The sequence below is a fragment of the Enhydra lutris genome, unplaced genomic scaffold (assembly GCF_002288905.1).
Source record: "Enhydra lutris kenyoni isolate GAN:26980312 unplaced genomic scaffold, ASM228890v2 scaffoldscaffold6, whole genome shotgun sequence".
Classification (NCBI taxonomy): Eukaryota; Metazoa; Chordata; class Mammalia; order Carnivora; family Mustelidae; genus Enhydra; species Enhydra lutris.
This window is the reverse complement of record NW_019154090.1, coordinates 2,217,083-2,238,998: the sequence shown is the minus strand read 5'-3', so window position 1 is coordinate 2,238,998 and position 21,916 is coordinate 2,217,083. Positions and strand designations below refer to the sequence as shown.

Here is a 21,916-nt window from a genome sequence, read left to right as displayed (position 1 = left end):
CTGGGTCCGCGGCCGCGGCTCGGAGCTGGGCTCTCCCGCGCCTGGGCAGGCTGCCCGCTGGCGGAGCCGGCGCGCCCTCCACCGCCCGGGAGCGTGAGCCTCCGGAGTTCGCGAGACCCAGCCCGGGCCAGGACTGCGGGCGGGGGAGCTGGCGACAGCAGGCAGGGAACCAGCGGCGCTGGGGACACCCGGTCTGGCCGCGCTGCCCGGGTCCGGGATCTCGCGGAGCGGCGCCGCCTCCGCGCTCGTCCTCCGGGTGCCGACAGGGACCTTGGCGGAGGCCGGGCGGAGGCTGTGGACCGCGGGGCACCCTCGCCGCCGAGTCCGCGACGTGCGGCCCGAGCCCGTGTCCGGCGGGGCCCTCGCCGCCGGGAGCGGGGCCGGGGAGCCAGGCGCCGGGCGGGCGCAGGCTGAGGGAGCCCGGGACCGCGGTCCGGGCGACCGCCCCCTTCCCGCCGAGCCCGCGAGCCCGGCCCCCAGACCCGCTGTGCGCGGCGGGTGCAGGCCCCGGGGGCGGCGTGCGGGGCTGCGCCGGGTGGCGCCCGCGGAGAGGCGGCGGGGCCGCGGGAGTTGCAGGAACCCCCTCTCGTGGCCGATCGGCCTCGCTGCTCCTCCGGCGGCGCAGCTGTAACCTCGAGAGGAACAAGTGCGGCGCCCCCGGGCCCGCTCCGAGGCTGCGGGGCGCTCCGGCTGCGCTCGCCACTCGCCCGGAGCGGGCGAAACTTTCCCGGGCGAGTTCGCCTGCGGGGCTCCGGCTCTCCGTGCAGCTCCGTTCCCGAGGAGTGGACCCGCGGTTTGGAGCTTTCCCGAGGAAGGAACCCGCACCCCTCGCCCTCCCCATGGAGCTTTTGGGGGAGGGCGCCCGCGCCCCGGCCTGCGGCGAGTTGGAGTCGAGGCCGTGAGGGCGGCGGCCCCGCAGAGGCAGGACTGCGGGCTGCGCCCCTGGTGCCCGTGTGCGCTGGCGGGGGAAGGGGGCCGCGGCGCTCCGTCGTCTCCGCCCAGCGTCCCTGCCGTGCCGCGCGGTCTCTTCGACGACTCCCCACCCCGCCTGGCCGGCCTGGAGCCGCCACTCCCCGAAGCCTGGCTGGTGCGCCTTGCTGCCTCCGGCGCCTTCCGCTGGGCAGGGTCCTGGGGCGCTCCAGGACAGGCGGACACCCACCCTTTCGGGTCAGAGGCGCTGTCTCGCCTGGTTGCGCTAGAGATGGGGGCTCCGAGGGCGGACTAGTGTTCAGCAGAGCGGAGGTGGGAGGCCTGGAGTGTGGAGCCCCGTCTTTGGGAAGCCTCCCTCCTTGCCCAGAGCTGAGCCGCCCCTGGGAGGACCTCCTTTCTTGCTCTGCCGCCTCCTCCTGTCCTGGTGACCCACGGAGAAGACGTGAGCCTGCAGGCCCTCAGCACCCAGAGCCCAGCGTGGTCCTCAGGCTGCCGCTGGCCGGCGCTCCCTGCTCTCTGCGGCTTCTTGTGCTCCTCACATGCTGCCCTCTGTGGGGCAGGAGAGGTCCTCCCAGGCAGCCCTCCTGCCGTCAGCCGGCCCTCCTCCGCACCCAGCACCGCGACGCCAGGCCAAGCCTGCAGGGCCCCCTCATCCAAGCTGGGCTCCCGCGTGCCCCGCGCGGGAAGCAGAGGCTCCTCCCCCGACGCAGGGTCAGAGGGGTCGGAAGTGAGGTGCTGCCTCCCGCTCGTCCCCGCCCCATCACTCGGGTCAGTTCATCCTGCCCACACCTGGGTGTGAGCACAGGACAAGAAGGCGTTTCCAGAGCCAGAGACCACATTTGCACAACTCTGGTCACCGCACGTGGTGACAGCTGTCCTGTGGCGTCCGCGGTTCCTGACACTCCCTCGCTGTGCCCGGTTCATCACTGACACCTGACCGCGGGTGCCGGCGTGCAGCAGGGAGCGCTCGGTGCCTGCTGGTGTGGCTCTGCCTTGTCTTCCGGGGTCTAAGGGGTCTGGGGGGCCGCTGGCCCAGGTGAGGTTTGAGAGCATGGAAGCGCAAGAGCGCTGGGTTTGGGAGGAGACCGCGGCTTCTGCGTTCCTGCCTCGCCAGAGGCCAGACCCAGCCTGCAGCAAGCCCTGGTACACGTAGGCTTTGGATTGAATTTCTGTCCACTTCACATTTGTTCCAACCTCTTTTCTTTCCGTTCTCAGGCCCATAATGGGGATCTTACAGCCAGGGAGACCTGCAAGGCTGGATTCTCTGAAGAAGACTACACGGCATTAATCTCGGAGAACATTCTGGAAGGAGAGCGGCTACTCAAAGGTAGGGGGCTTGCGGGGGGTGAGAAGAAATTGCGTGTGGTGCTCTGGACGGGGGAGACCTTTCCACGAACAGGCAAGGTGGGGCTGCCTTTGAGCCGGGCTCTTTGCAGGATGATGGCTCCGAGGTCAGTGAGATGGGGAGTCTGGGGACCTCAAAGGCATTTTACATCGCAGGTGAATGATTCAGAATGCCTGTCATTTTTGAGGTGAATCATTTCCTGGGCAACAAACTGGAATTCGGATGTAACGTCACCCAAATAATGTGCAGGGAGAGACTTTCTTGCTAAGTATTTTTATGTATGAAATTCTAGATTCTTAAATTATCCCTGCTTTGAAATGCATGATAAAGCAGACGATGTTGTTGGAGATGCGGTAAATAAGCCCACAGACGTTCTGTTCACAAATGTGGCATTCATTTTCATTACTGCCCCACTGACAACACGAAAACACACATGCAGGAGGGAACTACCAATTAGCTTTCTCGTAATTGTAGGATTAAATCCACACTTGTGACGGGAACGTCAGAGGCAGCTTCAGAAGTCAAGTGACAGTAGATCATTTTGCATGTTGATCTGTTTCCCTTTCGAGACAAACTAATTAAACTTTCCATTTGCATGGGAGGGGAAATAAATCCGTTCTTCCTTCTGAGGATTCCAAATCCTACCACGAACACCGCGGCTGTGCGCCTTCCCAGAAGTAGCAGCTTTTAGCTGATTTCAGAGGGATGGAGGGAGCGAACTTTGGATAAAGCTTGAGAGCTAAATTTTGGCTCTCACGACTAAATAATCCTCACGCAGCTGACTTTCTCCCCGGTTTTGTGTTTTAGGGAATCTGGGATTTTCCCTTAAGAGCCGACAGCGGCTCCTCTGGGTGGGGAGGGGGTGGGAACACGCACACAGCGGGAGGCGAATTTCCAGGTTCTCTTCCTTGGAGGTGGAGCTCGTGGGCTTCCCTCGTTTGTGCCTGGTTGTATGAATCGGGACGGTCACCGGGACCAAGTGCAGCTCTTCTTATGTGCTCGGTGCTGTCTGCGTTGACTGCTAAGGGTATGATACTGTTGACTCTTCCGTTGGTTCCCCCCCAAAATAAAAATTAAAATGAAATTCCCAGCCATTGACCAGAAGCAGAATGGGTGTGTTGCGCAAGGAGGCTTATATTAGTAAGAGTTTTTAGGCGCTGCTCTGGGAATTTTAGGGAGGGTGGGCCACCTTTCAGGGTGTATCAGCCTACTGAGCGTCCCAGTGTGTGCACTCGGGGAAGGCCCGGAAGATGCTCTCACACTCAGTGTGTTGTAGCGTCACACGTGGCAAGGGACACGTGGCACCGCCGTTTCCTTGTCCAGAAGCTGGCATCCTGGGCCTCTCTGGGGATGGAGCCGCTCTTGATAAGATCGTGGGTATCAGTTTTATTCAGGAACGTAAGGAAAAGTGCCTCTTAGTAAAGCCAAGTGCTACGTACTGTGGCAGCGAATGGCAGATTCTCATACCTTTTATGATGAAACGTGGGATTTCTAACAGGCATATGGTCTCCGTCCTGGCTGCTTTGTGGTTCCAGGCTGAACTGGCTTCTGCGCTTGGCCGGTGCCGTGGGGAAATCTTGGCCACTGGCTGGACCTTGGCCGGCCCCCCTAGCCTGGACAGGCTTCACCCAGTGTGGAATGGAGAAGGTGAACCTGGACCAGCCTTCAGCCCTTGGGGGTGCACGACCCATATGGGGGCACGTACTTATCCCTGAGTTGAGGCCCAGCCCCACCCAGGTGGAGAGGGGAGGTGCAGGTGTCTCCCAGGCATCGGGACCTGCTCTCACCCTCCTGTGGGACAGGCTAGAGCCCCGTTGCTTCTCCTGCACCTGTGTGTATCCCCTTCCCCCCACTATTCTCAGGGACCAAGATGTTTTATATCTTAGAAATAATTTTACACATATGGAGGCAAAAGCTGACGCAGACACACACTCAAATCAGGGCAGATAAAAATTTCTTTTTATGTACGCTCTCTGCAAACCACAAGACCACAGGGAAGATGTGTGCATCCAAAATAAAATAAAGCCATGATACCTCTGTTATTCTGGTAGGAATCAAGTTAAATAGATAATGACTGCTTATAATTGAGTTATTCCAACAGAGAGAGCTTAACCTTAATTTGACAAGCGAAGCTTCCCAGAGTCACCGTTTTATTGTAAGTGTCCTGAAAGCCATTAACGGCTGCTTGGTGGCTCCTTCTCTTTGCCTGAGTCAGCTTACCAGCAGCCCCGAACATCCAGATTCCAGAAGGAGCGATTTGTTACACAGTAATTAACTTATTTATCATAAATGGATGGAAGAAATGTCGTGGCATTTTGTTTTATGTCTAAATGAAAAGCATTTGCATTCTAAAAATTTCATGCTAATTAGGCTTAAAATAGTTTCCCCCAATAGGGTAGCAAGCACTACGGTATTGTGAACCTTGTCAGCAGCAGAGCCTCTAAGTACAGTCGTGTGGGGCATCCGCTGGGCTGATTTGTAGTGTTCCCGGATCCCCTCCAAGCTGGATTTCCTGTGCCTGCTTCCTCTGGCCAGCTCGCAAGCGTAGCCCCGTACTGTGAGCGGTCGTGTGGTTTCGGGATCGTTCACTTACGGCCGTGATCACCGGTGTGTGGTAATTTCTAAAGGAGGATGGTTAAGCCGTTCTCCTTCGGCCAAAATGGGACGTTCCGTGCGCCGTAGTTCAGTGTGGGGCATTTGCTGAGCTGGTGTCTTTTTCTCGGCTTTGTTAATAATTAACAACCCACCTGCCGCTGAGGCAGTGACCTGCATTGCTCTCTCGTGGCAAGCAGAGTCCTGGAAAACCCAGACCAGCTTCGTGGCGAAATGGGAGAGTGATAGGCTGTATAGTGGAAGCCCAGGACTCGTGGGTCTTATCCCCCCTGGGTCCTGGACAGGAAGCAGCGGCGTGTGAGTAGCCCTGTCTGCAGAGGGGAGGAGGGAGTGGAGTCTGGATGCTAACCTCACAATACAGAGAAGAGGGGAGCGAGAAGAGGAGAGCGCTGCTTCTGAGGACTGCCTCGGGAAGCCTTTGTGCTCCCACTCTGTCTTAGCTCAGGGCCATCCTGTGCAGCCCAGCCACACTCTGCTTCCTCCTCCGAGAACTTCTGCTCTCTGGGCCAGCATCTTTCTTGCTGAAACAGGACGGTTCACGAGGGCAGCAGCTCCGGCACTCTGCTGTGCTGTTTTAGATCATCTCAGAGTGTACTCAGCCAACAGGATAAAACCCCATTACCAGAACCTTAAATGAAAGGGGCTTAATTTTTCTCATGTGATGGTGAAGAGAGATGGCCAGGGTCTGGAGCAGCTTGTAAGTGCCATTATCACTACCTGATCTTTATTCTGCCATCTGTGGCTTGTCAGCTCCGTTTATTACCTCCTAGTTGTAAACTGGCTGCTGTGGCTCCGGCCATTGCATTTGAGTTTGGAGAAGGAAAAAGGAGGGAGGAGGGGCACCATTTGCATCCTTCCCTGCATGAGATCAAGCACTTTCTCAAGATGCTTGCTGATCTCCTTGGCTAGAACTAGGTCACATGCCGCTCACAGCTGAAAGGGGTGGGGAGGCTGGGATGCAGAGAATTGCTGGGAAGCGGAGAATTGCGTTGTCGTATTTGGGTTAGAGCTATTATGATCCACCACCTGGTAGATCCATCTCCTTGGAGCAAGTAAGATTCTGTTTTAGGAAGGAAGGAGGGACGCATGGATACCGAGGAGATAAGCATGGGTGTCTGCCCTTTAAGGCTGTGGCTTCCAGCACCTTCCCTAAATGCACCCTGGAATGAATGACTCATTTGCATACTAAGGCCCAGAGAGAGAGGAATGGGGAGAGGGAGGGATGGGAGAGGGAGGGAGGGATGGGAGAGGAAGGGATGGGAGGGGAGAGATGGAACAGGGAGGGATGGGAGGGGGAGGATGGGGGAAGAGCCCACATGCGGGTGTTTGGCATCAGCACCTAAGAATTGTGCACGGCGTCATGGGCAGGGCCAGAGGTACCACTGTCTTATCTTGACAAGTGTAGGGACACTAGCCTCTTCTCCAGGCAGTTGGGCTTGACCCACCCCCGTGCGACCAGTCGCTCTTACTGGGGAAGAAGCGTCACAAGCCGTGGGACGAGAGTATCAGCTAGTCTGCTGGTGAGCCACACCTGGCTTCGGGCCTGACCCGTGTGGTGGTGGCTGTGCAGTGACAGTCTCACATGAAGTCGTGAGTGAGCCTGAGAACGCGGACACTGTAACGCATCTGGGCCCCCTCGGTTCACCTGCCGGGGAGCGGGAGCCGCTGGGACACCCAGCTGGTGGTGCTCATGAGAAACTCCCGCATGGCTGCCTGTCCCGCGTCCACTCTCACCGTCTTCCTCAGACTCCTGCTCTGTACTGACCCGTTCGGCGTGCACAGAGTCCTGTCTACGATGCTCACACGACAGCTGGACTCTGTTACACCGCGGTGGCAATACGGCCCTGCTACGGCTAGGATGATCTGGTTAGGTTACTCTGTTCGATGAGGCTTCTGGGGAAGGGTTTTTCTTTTTTCCTTCTTTCCTCCTGGTAGAGAGGAACCTGTTCAGCTGGTCATGCCCTCTGCCTTTTTCCCTTACCTCTTCCTCCTGCCTGGAAGACAGACGTGATGTCTGAGACAGAGCAGCCATCTTGTGACTGTGAGGATGGTGGAGCGGGAACTAGATCCTAGGTGGCGTGCTTGAACCACATCCAGATAACCTCTGGGCTCGTTGTCCCCCTGAGAGGTGAGAAAACCAAGGCTGAAATACCACAGTTGGGTTTTTTGTCCTTGGTAGCGAAGGCGATCCCGGGTGAGGGAAGTGAGCGCGGTGCACGGCAGCAAGTAGCTGTCCTTCCCTCTGGGAGCCTGGAACACATTTCATCCTCTGACCGGAGCCCACGTGTGGGGGCCCCGCTACCCATCCTTCGTCCCTTGGGTCTCAGTCTTACTCTTTCTGTAGCGGCCCTGCTCCTTGTGGACAAGAATCCATGTGCAGCACCCCGGATCGCAGAGTGCACGCCGTTTGCCGAGCAGATGAAATGAACAGTCACCCACGTTAGTGTCCTGGCCAGGATGTGGATGAATCATTAGATGTAGGAAGCCAGGCTGCCTGTCTGCCCCGCCCATCAGGGAATGTGCAGTCTCCGCTGGCTCTCTCAGCCGTCCTCCTCCAGGAAGCCAGGGGAGCAGGCCTGGGGGCTCTGACTGCAGTGCTGGCTAGCTCCAGGACCTCGGCTACACGAGGGGTGGAGGTGACGGCGTCCACAGAGGACTGCGCCCTGACCGGCGGCTCCACTGGCCTCGCGCCAGCACATCTCTTGCTCTGGAAGCCAGAGGAATGCTCCTTTTGGAGCACCGAGACCTGCTCAGCCTTCATTGGCAGCCACCTCCGGGGTCCCCAAGAAGGAGCCCCCAGAGCCTGCTGTGGAGCGCTCGCTGGAGACGGTGGTGCCCTTCTGGCTGTCTTTGGGGCCAGCCTTGCCATTTTGGGGTCGCTTGGGTTCTCGGCCGCTTCCCCCCGCACCCGATTTTGTCTGGGGGCAGAGATAGGTTGAGAAAGGGAAGTTTATTCCCACAGACAGTGGCCTTGGTCAGAGGCAGGGCCAGCCTGGGAAGGTCTGGCCGCCAGAGTTGCACCCGAGCCAGAGCGCAGGTGCAGAGGGGGTCCCGGTGGCCAGAAGAAGGCAAACCGCCGCAGGCTCGCACTCTGCAGCCACGTGGTCCGTGTGGCCCGAGGGGGTGCTGGTGGCATCTGGGTTCCTAAGCAGTGTGTCAGGAGCCCCCCACCCCACATCTCCTAACTTCGGGCCGGTGTGTGTGTGGTCACCGTCATCAACCGAAGCCCCGCGCTGCAGAAAGCTCACGCACCAGTTCGACTCGGGGACGACAGGTGCATGGACACCCCGGCTTCAAGGTGAAGACTTCCGTGTTTCAAAACCACATGTCTTGATGGCGTCTCAGGATGCGGGAATGCGAGGTCACGTGGGATTGTCCTACAGGACCCCTGGGTTCTGGCTACACCACACACCAGCCCTCCGTGGACCCCGCTGTGGGAGCCCCTGGAAAGCTTTGCCGACAAGGTAAAACGGGTCCTGTTTTGTAGGTCAGAGTCTGGTGATCGGTAAGGGAGGCTGAGGGGCCGGCCCGAACACGTGCATTTGCTCTACGTTCCCTGTTTGTCCGGACCCGTGCTTATAGCTTGTTTGTCCTTCCTGTGTACTGTGAGCAAAGATGGTTTCAGCGTTCTGAGATCACGTGCCCGCAGGCTACCCTAGACGTTCATGGCATCGTCATAAAATTAGCAGTTATCAGGGACTCGGACGTGCTAATTGTTTCTCATCTTGGACGATTGCGACACGCAGAGGCCCAGTGTGTCAAGACGTGCTCGATCGCCGTCGGTGATGCTGAGGCCTCATCGGAAGTGGGTCTGGCCTCCGTGGACACCTCGGGTTTGCAGAACTGGCCCTGGGATCACAAGAGCCTGGATTCTGGGATGCCACTGGGCGTTTTCAATTCTGGGCGTGAAGCACGCGGTCCAGAGCACGTGCTCTCCGCTCTCTGGCTTGGCCAGCGCTAGGGGACCCCGAGAGAGTCCCTGGTGAGGAGGCCCGCAGTCCGGAAGCCAGGACATGGGTGATCCGAGCACCAGGGACAGGAAGGAGGTCTCCGACCGCGGACCGCAAGGGGAGCCAGCAACTCTGCCTGAAGGAGGCCCCTGCACCCTCTTGTGGCAGGACGAGCGTGAGCGGTGTGCGTGCCACTCATCTGCCCCAGGTCTGGCGGCCCGGGTGTCTCCAGGGCCCCCGTGATAGGTCTGCAGGCCTACCCCCTCGCTCTCTGCCCCAATCCCTCCGTTTCTGCGTCTTTGAAACTTGCTTAAGCAGATGCCAGGACTAATCAACGGCCAAGAACAAGGGAACGAGCGAGGCTTCGTCCTTCCAAAGAATGTGCCGGTTGTTCTATTTGAAGGAGCCAGTTTGACTTCGAGTGAATTCCGTCACGACAAAACACCATACTGCGTGTGGTTCCTGTGCACCAAGGGCGGTAGAGCTCCCCACTTCCGTGCTATGAAGCCTCATGGGACAGGCTCCCTGCGTTTAGTTCCCCGGGGGGATGTGGACAGTTGCCGGCTGGTCTGCTTCTGTCAGAAGGTTCAGAATTTGGGTGACGTTTTGCCCGGGCGCTCGGCTGTCCTGTCCTGGTGTTTCAGGCTGGCCCCCTGACTTCCACGCGTCAACAAGAGAGAACAAAACAGCAAAGCTAGCAGTTATCTTTGGCCGGTGTGTTCTTTCTGCCAAAGCCCACTCCCCTTCCCGACCTCCATCGGGGCAGCTGCTGTGGGGGGGTCTTCCCGGGCACTGACACACCTGCTCCTTTGACGCCTGCGAGACACCTGGGGGCTCGGGGTGTTTGCAGGTCCTGCCCTAGCCCCCCCAGGTCTGTGCAGAGCGCCCCGTGACTGTGCCCCCCCCCCCCCGCCCGCCTTCACAGGCAGGAGTTCGCTTGGGTCGTGGATCCTGTCGTTCCGCAGTCAGCCCGCATAGTTAGCGGCTTGGGAGACACAAATTTAGCTGCTCTGGACACCGGAAATCCAGCAGGGCGCATCTCCAGGCCGCCCTGAAGGCGTGGGCCGGGCTCATTCCTCCTGGCAGTCCCCGGGCAGAGTCCGCGGCCTTGCCTGCTCAGCCTCTCGGGGCGCCGCGCTTTCCTTGGCTCGCGGCCCGCGCTCTGTTCCCACAGTCACCCCGGTACTCCCGCCTGTGCACCCCCCAGGGCTTGTGTCGCCGCCTCCGACCCGGCTGCCCTCCTCTTCCACTTATGAGGGCCCTCCTGATGGCACCCAGCCCACCGCAGTAACCCGCTGTCCTTAATCTCCGTCCCGTGTTGGTCACCACACAGAGGCCCGTGTGCCAGGCAGGGGACACTCACCGGCATCCCCAGGGCCTGCCTCAAGCCTGTGTCTCCGGCCCCGACACGCTGAGGTCCATGCACCTCTCCGTGTCCTTCATTCCATTCCTGGGGGTCCGCAGCAGCTCCCGTGGACGCCCCCTTCCTTGTGGGGGAAACGGGGTCCCAGAGCAATTGGGGAAGCCGGGGCGCGTCAGGACATGCCAGTGCTCAGACGCCCCATGCCGCTCATCCAGTTCCACCTTGTTCCTGGGGCTCCCAACCCCCTCCCCGCCGTGCCTTGTGTCCCTAGTGCCACTTGGAGCCGTGCAGGGAGCAGGCTGTGGAGCCCACAGCAGCTCGTGGCTTCAAACGGCCCCTTGTTTGGCTTCACTGTTTTCCTCCTGCAGTGTGTGGGGATTTAGAAAGGATTAAGGTAAGCCTTCAGCGACACATAAATATCCACCGGCACAAGAGTCCCTCCCCCTGCCTTGCCTACGGGAGGACGGTCCTCATGGTGGAGGACGGGAGCTTCCCTGCCCAGGCGGAGGCCCCGGAGAAGCCGCAGGGCGGAGGGAGGCCTTCCTGGCTGCTGTGGGTGCATTTCCCATTTGGAATCCAGTTTCATTAAGTTCCAGCCCCTGGGTGGGGGGTGCAGACCCGTGTCTGTTTGGGAAGGATCCTTCTCTCTCTCTGAGCAGGATGGAGGAGGGCCCCCCCCCCCCCCGGATCCTCCCTCGGGGCTGTGCACCTGTTTGCCCACCCGACGTGGAGAAAGGTCGGATCTTTGTCTCGCCTTGGTTTTGCTGCCAAATGTAACTTTGAACACTGTTGACACTGATCCGCCTGGAAAGCTGAGGGGGGCCTCGGTGTCCGTGTTTGCTAAGCACGCGGTCCCAGGCTTCTGCTGCCTGCAAGGCTGAGGGAGAAGTTGGGGGGAAGTCACAGGCGTTCTTGGGACAGGGGCCCGGCTGGGCTGCCCTCCTCTCTGTGGGCCTTGGTTTCCCTACCTGAAGAGCAGAGGCCTAGGACGTCCAAGCGTGATTGGGGAGCTGCCTGCCTGGGGGACACTGGTGACACCCGCAGGCCCCTGAGTCCCCTCCCAGACCTACCGTAGTGGGTTGAATGGTGAGTGCCCCAAGAGTCACCCACCAGAACTTTGGAGAAGAGGTCTTGGCAGACGTAACTAAGTAAGGTTCCTGAGATGAGATTGTCCCAGATGGTCTGGGGGCCTCAATCCAAGGGCAGGTGTCCTCATAAGAGACAGAAGAGCAGAGACATAGACACAGGAGAAGCCACAGGAAGGGAGGCGGAGGGAGAGAGATGCCACCATGACCCCAGGATGGCTGGAGAGGCCGGGAGCTGGAAGAGGCAGGAAGGACCCTGCCCTGGAGCCTCCCAGGGGCAGCACAGCCCTTCCCACAGCTTGAACCTCAGACTCCAGCTTCTGGAACATCAAGAGAATAAGTTCCTGTTATTTTAACCCTCTGAACTTGTGGTCATTTGCTACAGGTGCCCCGGGATGCTCAGACACCCAGCGCATCAGAAATCTAGGGCTCAGCCCTGGGGCGCTGCCGGATTGATCTGTCCCCCAGGGAAGTCGGTGCTCCTTCAAGCGGAGGACCTTAGGTCAGGAGGAATTTTAGTCTCCGAATCCCAGGGTGGGCAGAAACCACGTTATTCCCAAGGACGTCTGCCAGGTGGTCAGAGGCGTCTGGGCACGCAGTTCGGGCGGGCGGCAGGCACGATGCTGGGAGCGTCCACCCCACGGGGACAGTGCACAAGGCCCTTCGTGGCAGAGACCCCCTCTCCTGTCTTCAAAAGTGTGACCCAGAACAACGCCATCGGGACTGAAACGTCCGTGGAACAGTCGCTCTCGTCCCATTAGCATCCCTGGGCCGATGCCATCTTCACGAGAGTCAGAGCTGGGAGCAGACGTGGCGGCGTCACCAGCGTTTTGTTGGTCTACCTGTGGGCCTGGCCCGCAGAACCCCGGCTCCAGGGGGGCGGGCTCACCCCTGCTGCCCAGACACCGAGGCAGGCGGGGAGGCGCGGGCACCCAGGCAGGGAAGCATTTACAGAACGTGCCTCTTCTCTCCCCAAAACTGCTTTGCCGAGCAAATGCAAAAAGGTCTTATTTCTGGCTCCGCGAGTCGAGTTCCCCGTGTTTCACGCGGCCGCGTTTGCTGCCTGTCTGCTCAACTTCTCCAAAAGCAGAGGTTTGCACGCTTGCTCCGGGCCCGGCCCTGCCGCCGCCCCTTCCTTACCACTGCATGGGGACGGCCTTGCGTATCTTTGGGGACCGTCGCTTCCTGGTCCATGGGTGTGTGGGTGCCGGGGGAGCTCAGGGCCCCCCAGGGAGCCAGCGGCTGCTGTGTCCCGCAGCTTGGCTATCCTGACTCTTGTGGGGTCTGGGGTGGGACTGGCCCGTCCCTCCGCGAGAAGAACTGTGGCAGCTGGACTCACAATGTCTCGGGCCCCCAAGCTCCGCTCCCGCTGGGCCCCGGGGCCGCGTCTTCTGTTCCCCACGAGTGCCTCTGGTCACAGGGGCCGAGGGGGAAGGGCCCTCGCTGGGACTGCCAGGAGCTGCTTCCTTGCTTTGTCCCAGGCTCAGGCCGGTTTGCAGTCTGCGGGTATTTCAAGGAGAAAGACGCCCTTTTCCCTTCTTGTTTTTCTTCAGTGAGACGCTGGCAGAGGGAAGCCTCGGCTGGCTCGTTGGGCGGGACACCTGCGGGCGTTTGAACGCCGTGCATAGGTTGAGCCTCACATGTGGCCACCTTTGGCAGCGCAGGAACCCCGTGCTGGTCCTGGCGCCCGGCCCTCGTCCCGGTGTTGCTAGGACTGCCACTCGGCCCGCAGGTTGAGGCTCCTCTGTGCTGGGGACCGCGCTGGGTGCCTCCCTGGGGCCCGCCAGACCCATCCGCACAAGCACCCTGTGAGGCGGCCCCTCCCCCACTTGCCGACGCGTGACACTCTGGGGCCCCTCGTTCACGCTTCTGCGCTGGTGCTGAGGAGCCTGGGTTGAGGTGGGCATCCTGTTGCCTGAGGCCACCCCTGCCGTGGGCACCGCGGCCTTGGATGTTCCCAGTGGACGCGGGGCACCCTGAGGTCCAGATCTGAGTGGCTTTCAGGGGCCCAGACCCCCATCCACTGTGTGGCAGCAGGTGCACGTCCCGGGGAACCTTCCAGAGCGCCCGCCGTAGGAGGACACACGGTTCCGATGGCAGGGACGGGTCTGGAGGGCCGGTGGGGTGATGCAGGTGGGCGGTGCCCGGCCTGGCGGTACCCGTCACACCGCTGCTGCCTCCACCGCTCAGCCCAGTGGAGCCTGGCCGGCAGAAGCTCTGCTTCCGGAGGCTCTGGGGAGCCCACATGCGGGCCCAGCCAGGAGCAGACCCTCTGAGACAACACCGCATTCCTGATGCGGGGCCTGGACCTCCGTGGCCGTGGGCGCCTCTCTTTTCTGCGCGGCCCCAGTAGTGGGTGGATGAGCTCGGACGCTCGTCTTGAGGGTCGAGCCCCGAGATGCGGGGACCCAGTCTCCAATGCCGTCCATTTTCTGTTAGACGCAGCTCGTTCGACTGGTCTTTATGGATGTGTTGGGGAACTTTTTCCTTCTTGGCCTTTCCTGTTTTATGTGCAGCCAGAGACCTTTTGGCAAAAGGCATGTTTTTTTAAAATTGAATAAATAAATTCCGGCCTGGCTCCTTGAAAGCTCTGTCAGCTCACGGAGGGCCGCGCGAGCCTGAGTCGCTCACTGTGGTTACTTGTTGACAGGGCTCTGGTGTGATTGGATTGTCGGGGCGTTTTGGTGCTGGGGTGGGGAAGCACCAGGGGGGTGGGAAGCTGACCAAGCCGGGTGTCGAGCCGGGTGTCGGCGCACAGGGTGGCCTTCTGTAAAGCTGGGCACTTGTTTCTTAAACCACCTTGTGCTTTCCTACCTTCCCTCACGCAAAGAAGAGATCAGGCCACTTACCTCATCTCGTCTTAACATTTTAAGATAAAAACAGATTACCAGGAAGGGCTGCAGGGGATAAGATTGTGATCAAAAGTCTGTAAAACGATAGAACCTCTGTTTTCTGGAGAACAGGGAGGCTCCACGAGGACTGTTTTTTTTGTTTTGTTTTGTTTTGTTTTGTTTTTGTTTTTTCCATTAAAGGAGCTGGACAGCTTAAGGATTGATCTGCAGAGAAGTGTGAGATATACTTCCATGTGGGGAAAAAAAATACATGCTGAAAAGGTTAATGGCTGGTAGACGTCAATTTTCTATAATCCTGGCTAATAAAAATACCTTATCAGACAGAAAATGTCATGTTGCCAAAATTACAGGGGCCTCTGAAATCCACTTGAAGTCTTGGATCCTTTGAAAATGACTGGGGGCCGGGGGGAGGGTGTGAGCTTCCAGTCTTTTCCTTCGTGGTGGAGTGATGGCACCTTTGCGGGACGGCGGAGCATCTCCGAAGGGGCGGGGTCTTTCTCCGGGGATTTTTGGTTGAAACACAGACGGACGCTCTGCCTTCCTAGGCCTGGAGGCTGCAGGTGCTTCTTTGCTCGGGCCCCTGTCCACCGCCGCACAGGTGCCCTGCACCGGTGGGTCTTCGAGACGGCCCTGCGTCGGGGATTAGTCCCTAAAATCCTCTGGTTTCCTTTTATTTTTTTTAAACTTTATTTAATTTTTTCAGTGTTCCAAGAAAAACCTCTGGTTTTTTAAACATGATGATGACGACAGCCTTTTGTGGCAGCCCCTAAAATTAGAATGGGCTTGTCTCTGCTCTTTGCGTAGGGATCCCAGCACACAGAGATTCTGGAACTTTCTGGAGTCTCTCAGGGAGAACCTGGGGGACTGGAGACTAAGAGTCTCCTCATCTTAGACTCTACACATCCCCCGTCCTGTTTGCTTTTTTTGGATGCAAGTTTGAGTGTGCAGAGCAGATGCCTGGGCACCTAGAGAAAACCAGCGGGGAGAAGACGTGCTTGCTGGGTGTTACTGTCCTGGGGTCCTGTGGGTCCTGTGTCTTCTGCTGGATTTAATCAAGGCTCTCGACATGGGAGCCCCTTCTCCTAAAGCAATGGACGACAGCCCTCGCGTCCAGCCTGGCTGAATCAGTGCGGCAGAGGGGCCTGTGGGCCGCCTTCCCGATTCCTTACATTCCCTCTGGGCAGGCGTGGGGCTGTGGGCTGGACTCCAGCTTGTCGTGAGGCAGCAGCAGGGAGGCTCCCGTGTCTGCAGTTCGGTTCTGAAAGTCTCTCAGCCTCCCTGACGTGGCGTTGGTGCCTCTCACCTGTCCTTGTCGCATGGTGCGTGAGGCCTTGAGAACCTAGGAAAGGGATTTGATTTTCCAGCAGGGTGAGCCTGGAGAGGTCGTACCTCCCCCCCCCCACCCCAGGGATGGGGGAGGAGGTGCCACTCCCCAGATGGGTCCGTCCCAATGTAAGAGAATCTTACTTTTGCCTTTTCCCGGGGGAAACATTAAAATAGAGGGCAGCTGGGCCTCACCAACATGCCAAGGTTTGGGTCCGGACAGGTTGGGGCTCTTGGGACCGACCCACTTGGGTTTGCGTGGGCTGACTGGGGGCGGGGGAAAGGGGACTGAAGGACAGCGGCCCGAGAGCAGGGGAACTTGGGAGCAGGACGCCAGGCTCTCAGTCGGTTGCCTCCTTTCTCTTGGATTCTGTCCTGAGTGGTGTTTCCTCCCTTTACAAAAGAGGCAGCGAGACGAGAGTTCTTTCTAAGCCAGGCCTCCGTCCTCTCGGGAGCGCTGGCTCGGGGCTTGGGACTGCTGGAGACATGCCCCATTGTTGGCCTCTAAAAGGAGGATTCTGGAAGGATATCATTCTGTGACGTGCCCACAAAAGTCCCCCGGTGGCTTCCTTAGGTTGCCGCTTCAAGGAGGCACTAATTAATCACGTCCAGCAACTGTGGGGGGAGCCGGGGCCGCTCCCAAGACCAGGAGGCAGCAGCCCGCCCTCTGTCTGTCCACTCTCCACGCAGGCAGAAAATCGCATTGTTTCCTCCCTCTGGAAGTGGTTATTTCATCAGGAAGTCATCCCCTTCTGGCGGTTATCTAGGAACTGTCTCACTGCATTTCTCCCTTATCAGTTCTGAAATAATATTGTTTCCGTCTTGCTTAAATGCCACACAGGTTCAAACTTTTGTTGTTGGAAATGGCCCTCCAGATGATGGCCTTGTTTATTGCCAGAGTCCCCGGTCACTCTCGAGGTTGGCAGATGTGATGGGAAGGACGCCTGGGACTCTAGCCGCTCGTCTGTGTCTTCCTGCAAAGAGTCCCGAGTTCCAAGAGCCTGGCAGGAGCTGTGGAGGCAAACGCTTATCTATTTATTTCCAAACATATTGTGCCGTTAATCTCCACTCACCGTCTCCCAGGGGAACTGCTCTTCGTGAGACGGGAGCCTCTCGCCAGAAAGTTATTTGATTTTTGATGTAAGGGAGGGATTAATGCCGCTGGATTTTGATAAGGCTGGCCGTCTAGTGTGGCACAGACATGCTCGTCCTGCCCGTATCGCTGAGTCGGTTCGTTACGCGGGAGCACTGCGGAGCAGCGATACAGGCGTGCAGAGATAATTGTAGTTTTGCTATTTAAAAAATAAGTCTAGTGCTTTACAATGTTAAAATGATAACCTGTTTGGGAAACTCACAGTGCCTGTCTTTTGGCACAGAAAAACCTCTTCTAGCAGCTTGACTTGGATCCTATTAATCTATTTTTATTTTCTTGAGCATAAATTAAAGCCTCATTCCTACTTGAACTCTTCAGCTAGAATGTGGGGCCAGAAGTGCATGTCTGCAGTGTTGACCTGAACATGTTTCCAGGACTCTACACCAATCATGAGCTGATGCCTTTGCTCGTAAATGATCTCCAGGGCTGAGATTAGATGTATGTGGTGAGACTCCGCTGAATAGCTTGACCTTGATCTGTGGGGGATGTTCCAGATCCAGGTGTGAATCTTGGTGTCTTACCTGGGGATTGGGGGAAAGAGGATTAGAGGCCACATTTGTGCAGTGGATCAGTGTGATGCCATATTCCCGCTGTCCCTTTCTTCCTCACAGGGCAATGACAGGGCCGGTGTTCACACCAGCCCACTCACACTGCTGTGTCCCTTGTGGCCACGTCTGGTGTTTTTGTGGGATGGGTATCTGTGGAGGCCCCTGGTGGTGGTTAAAGGATGCTGGATAATGGAGACTGGGCCTGTTATTCTAGAAGGCCATGGGGTCAAGGGCTGTTGGACAGAGAAAGGCGTGGGCGTCCCAAGACACCACACTTCATTAATATTCCACATTGTGTATTTTGCCGTTGGTGGTGATGTCTAGCTTCAGAAAAGCATGTGGATCTTTGGATCCACAGATACCAGAGCGGCTGCATCACTCTTTGGCCCATTAGCTAGGGGTCCCAGAGGGTCTTAGGCCCTCCAGGCCACGGTCCCAGGGCCCCTTTCCCTTTTTCCCCACACCATGCCCACCCCCTCCGGGGGCCGGCATGGAGCCACCTGCTGGAGCAGCTGGAACTTGGCATCCCTTCCTTTGCTGCTCTGCTCCTTTGTTTTGGCTGCCCTAGCTGCCCTTTGATCTGTGGGACCCTTCCAGGGCTGCTGCCTCCAATCCCATTTCTCCATGGAGCCCCATTCTTCTGCCTTCTCCCGTCCCTCTGCCTGAGCTAAGTGAGATTAATCACTTCCACCTCCATTGTTTCATAGCTTTATTAAAGTATGTGATGATGTGGAGTTTCTTGGGTTCTCCTCCACGTCTGAAAGAATTGTGGTCATGCTGTGAGGGTGAGTGTGTGTGCACATGTATGTGTGTGGTGTCAGAGCTACAGATGTGCGGGAGGAGGTGTGCTAGGGAGCTGGAGAGCGGTGCCAGTTCCCCAGATCACCTACGAAGCCTCCCTCCCAGGAAGGATTCTTTGCGGGAAAAGGAGACGAGCTTTCTCGCACCTCTTGGAGGGGCAGAGGCTGGAACTGATAAGCAAGAAAATGTGAGAGCATGATAATTAGAGAAGGGCGGGCATCGAGTGGAAAAGTCCAAAGTGTGTTTCGTTTTGCACCTCTGTATTAGGGCTCGTTCAGTGTATTTATTAAGCCATTATCAAAGCCAAGTAAGACAAGTGGGTCTTCCTCTAATGAACTTGCCCCTCTGTGGGCTGTGTTAGCTGCAGGTGTCCGGAGCATAACTGGATAACAATGGTGGTTATTACATGGTCTTCGGACCAGACGGCCCCGCCCTTTATCCACACAATGCAGTGCACGAGGCTGACTTTTCCAGCTCCGGTTCCAACTTAGAACCACAGGGTAGTGCCGGCCAAGCCCGACGGAGTCTTCGCATTTCAGGCCCCGGTGCCTTTCTCCAACTCGGGGCCTGTGCTGTGACCCAGCCAAAAAGCACATGGGCTGCCGTTTGGTAAACTTTTCCTGCTGGGTTACTTGGCTGGTGTGGACATCGGCAAAGCAGGCCGTCCTGCCTCTGAGGGTCAGGGCACCAAGGAGGCCCACCCGCTGATCTCTGCCGGAGGGTTTTGGTTACCTGACTCCGCGTCCTGCCTGCCACCACGGCCCTGTCTGCGGGTATCACTTCTCTGGAGGATGCGGCAGTTCTGCCGAGCGATGCTGGTCTCAGGGAGTGGAGATCTGGAGACACCTGTGTGTCTGCACGTGCAGGAGTCAGGCTGCTTGGCCGACCCCATTTCATCGATCCGTCCCCTCTCCTGGGCTTGCCGAGCCGAAGGCCTCCCCAGATGAGGTGGTGATGTGGTGTTTCGGCGCTATGCACGCTCTCATTCTAGATACTGAAACGCGCTCCTCGTGCATCAAGGATGTGTTTGTGTACTGTCTGCAGTTACCTTGGGTGGTGGCCGCTGGGCTGGGTCAGGGTCCCACCCCAGTGCTCAGGCCACAGGAACACGTCTGCCCAGAGCTCGCTTACTGTCCCCAGGAGACAAGTTCAGAATGCACAAGAGACAGGCAATGGGGAGGGGAGTGGGAGCGCCAGGAAGCACATTCTCTCTCCCGTAGAAGCACAGAGTCCAGCTCTGCTGGGTCTCTGATGATGGCCTGTGGGGTCCCAGAGACCTCCGAGCAAGGACGGCGCCCCGGGCGCCACAGTCACTGATCAATGCTGATTTGACGCACTCACTTTCCAGGTGGGGGTTGGCTTTGTATCCCAGCGGAGGGATCATTCCTTACTGGTGGACGTTCGAGACAGACGGTCAGAGCCTCTACCACAGCAGAAACACCGAGACTTGCCAGGGCCGAGGGCTGAGGCCTGGGGCGGAGATCTCTGTGCTGGCCCCGCCTCCCTCCCAGGGCCGCCCCACATTCATTTACTTCCAGGTTGAGACGCCATGCGGCCCTGAGGGCCATTCCCAGGAGCCGTCCCTCTAAAGCAGAGACTGCAGCCAGAACATTCTGGAAGGTGGGCCGGGGCCAGCGTAGGTGGACACGCCCCGCCAGCTCATGGTGTCCTCACAGCGTCTTGCTGCCTGTCGGCTCTTGCTCTCAGGTGCAGTCAGAAGAGGCTTCGGAGGCCGAGCTAGAGTGGGTTCCGGGGTCCCGCAGCTGCCACAGGCCCCACGCGCCCTCTCCCTGCTCCGTCAGGCTCTCGGCAAAACCGAGCTCCCGGTGCTTTCCTGGTTCCTGCTTCGTGTTGTGCTGGGGCCTCTGCTGGGGCCATGTCCTGGCCGGGCACCCTGTGCCTCTGCTCAGAGCTGTGCTCCGCCCCCTCGGCCCCCCCTGTCTGTGCTGCAGGGCCCTTGCCCGTCACCCTCCCTGCACCGCGACATGGGCTCCCAGAGACACACACCCACTTCTAGCTGCCCCCCAGCCTGGAGCAGGCTGGGCCCACGGGGACAGCCAGTCAGGGCTGATGGCTGAGCGGGTGATGGGGCCTGTCCTCCCCAGCGGGGTCTGGGTGCACATCCCAGCTTCCCTGACCCCCGCACGCCCTCTCGGCCCTTCATTCCTTTTCTCTGCTCTTCCCTGGGGAGTTCCCACCTCTCCTCGTCTCTGGTGGCAAGTCCACTCCAGAACCCCGGCTCCCACCGGCGGCCAGGACCCCCTCCCCACGCCCGTGGAGAGGGCTCCTCTGTTTTTTGGGGCCTCCTTGGGGCGCAGCCTGGGGAGGTCAGTGGCCTGCTCTTCCTTTTCCCGCCCCCCACCGTCGAGCACTTGTGGGGCCGGTCACCCACGGCTGGAGGGAGACAGCGGGGGAGGTCTGGGAACCAGAGCTTCCCCTCCGAGGTGGTGCCCTCGCCAGGCCCTGTGGGAACACAGATGTGGCCTGAGCTCCCAATGCCCAGGGAACATGAGCAGAGCGAACCCTGATGTGAACATCTCTAGCCTGTGCTGTTCTGGGAGTCAAGCCCCCAGCAGGTCGCTGGGCCGAGTTGCAGGCCTCCGTGCGTGATTGTGGGTCCAGCTCTGTTTCCAGTAACAGGGTGGCTGTGTGGAGGCCAGCGCCGACGGGAGGCTCTGACTCTGGTCTTGGAGACAGGTAACTGGAGAGAAGGGGACATCTTAGGGTCATGGTTGCAGGGCAGAAACCCTCTTCCAGGGGGTAGAGGCCAGGCCTGGGGTCATCAAATAGACATCCACACTGATCGTGGGCACCCGCCGTGCCCTGGGCCTGTGAGGCGTTCTGGAGACACCCCCCACCGCTAGCCGTGAGCCTTCGCTGCTGCGGCGGGCTGGGCTGGGCTGCCTGTTCCCTGGGGCTGCGCGTGAGAAGGAGGTGAGGGGAGAATCCTGGTGCAGGGAAAGCAGAGGCAGGGGTGCAGGTAGGTAGCAAGAGAAGGAACCTTATTTTGGTGTGAAATTACCACGAAGGTGGAAAAGTGGGTTTTAACTACACTTGTTCAAACCCAGGCTGTTGGCTCCTGAAGGCCCCCAGAACATCCAGCCTGTGTATGGGCATCCGGCCTGTGTGTGGGGCCTGTGGCACAGCTAGGGGACTGTCATAGTGCCCGCAGCGCCAGGGACGGGGGTCCTCCAGTGACGGAGACCCCTGTCTTCTCTCCCAGTGTCAAGGATGGCGTCCGCACGTCCTGATTCCTGCAAACCTGATTTCTCACAGAGAGAGCGGTGCCAGGTGTGTGGCATAGATTTGATGGCGTTTTTTGCTTTTACCGGCCTTGTTTATGAGCAGATTAGGCATTGATATAAATCTCCCTGTTGAACGCACGTACTTCCGTACGCCGAGCAGTCCCTGAGAACAGAAGCGGGGTCGGACTTGAGAGGGGACGTAGGGGGACCGCAGGGCGTGGCGTCCGTGTGTGAAGTGCTTGCTTGCCGCTCTTCGTGGGGCTGGGGCCCCGGATGACTTTCCCAGGGATCTGACCTTGCACGGTGAGCAGGTGGCAGCCTCCCAGCGCTGTCCCGTCTCCATGCTCTTGGTAGTGAGCCCCCCTGGCTGATTTCCCATGGGGGTGAGATGTTCCCCATGCAAGTCGCAAGTGCTAAAGAGAATAGGAGGGATGATGGTTCCAAGGGTCTGCCCCTTGGCTGGGATCCAGGGCACATGCTACTCTCTCCTCCCAGACACGCAGCTCAGAGCCGTCCACCTGCCCTGACCCAGAGTTTGTGGTGGGCGGGGCTCCCCCTCGCATGCTGGGTTCTGGGCAGTGGCGTGTGGCCCCGTGTGCGCGTGTCACCCCCTCCATGACATCACCACGAATCGTGGCAGGATGTCCCCACAGCCGACCCAAAGCCGGAGGGGACAAGTTCTTGTAAACATGTCAGAGGACAGACCCC

The 21,916-nt window shown here is 58.8% G+C and overlaps 1 protein-coding gene across 1 annotated transcript in view; it reads left to right on the top strand.

Annotated features, from left to right (window-relative positions):
- Positions 1 to 1,981: 1,981 nt before the first annotated feature.
- Positions 1,982 to 21,916, top strand: part of LOC111141492 (cadherin 4) — a 511,455-nt gene continuing 491,520 nt past the window's right edge. The window contains exons 1-2 of the mRNA XM_022494091.1: positions 1,982 to 2,002; positions 2,146 to 2,257. Of these exons, the coding sequence (XP_022349799.1) occupies positions 1,982 to 2,002; positions 2,146 to 2,257 (133 nt within the window). The remainder of the gene's footprint in view (positions 2,003 to 2,145; positions 2,258 to 21,916) is intronic.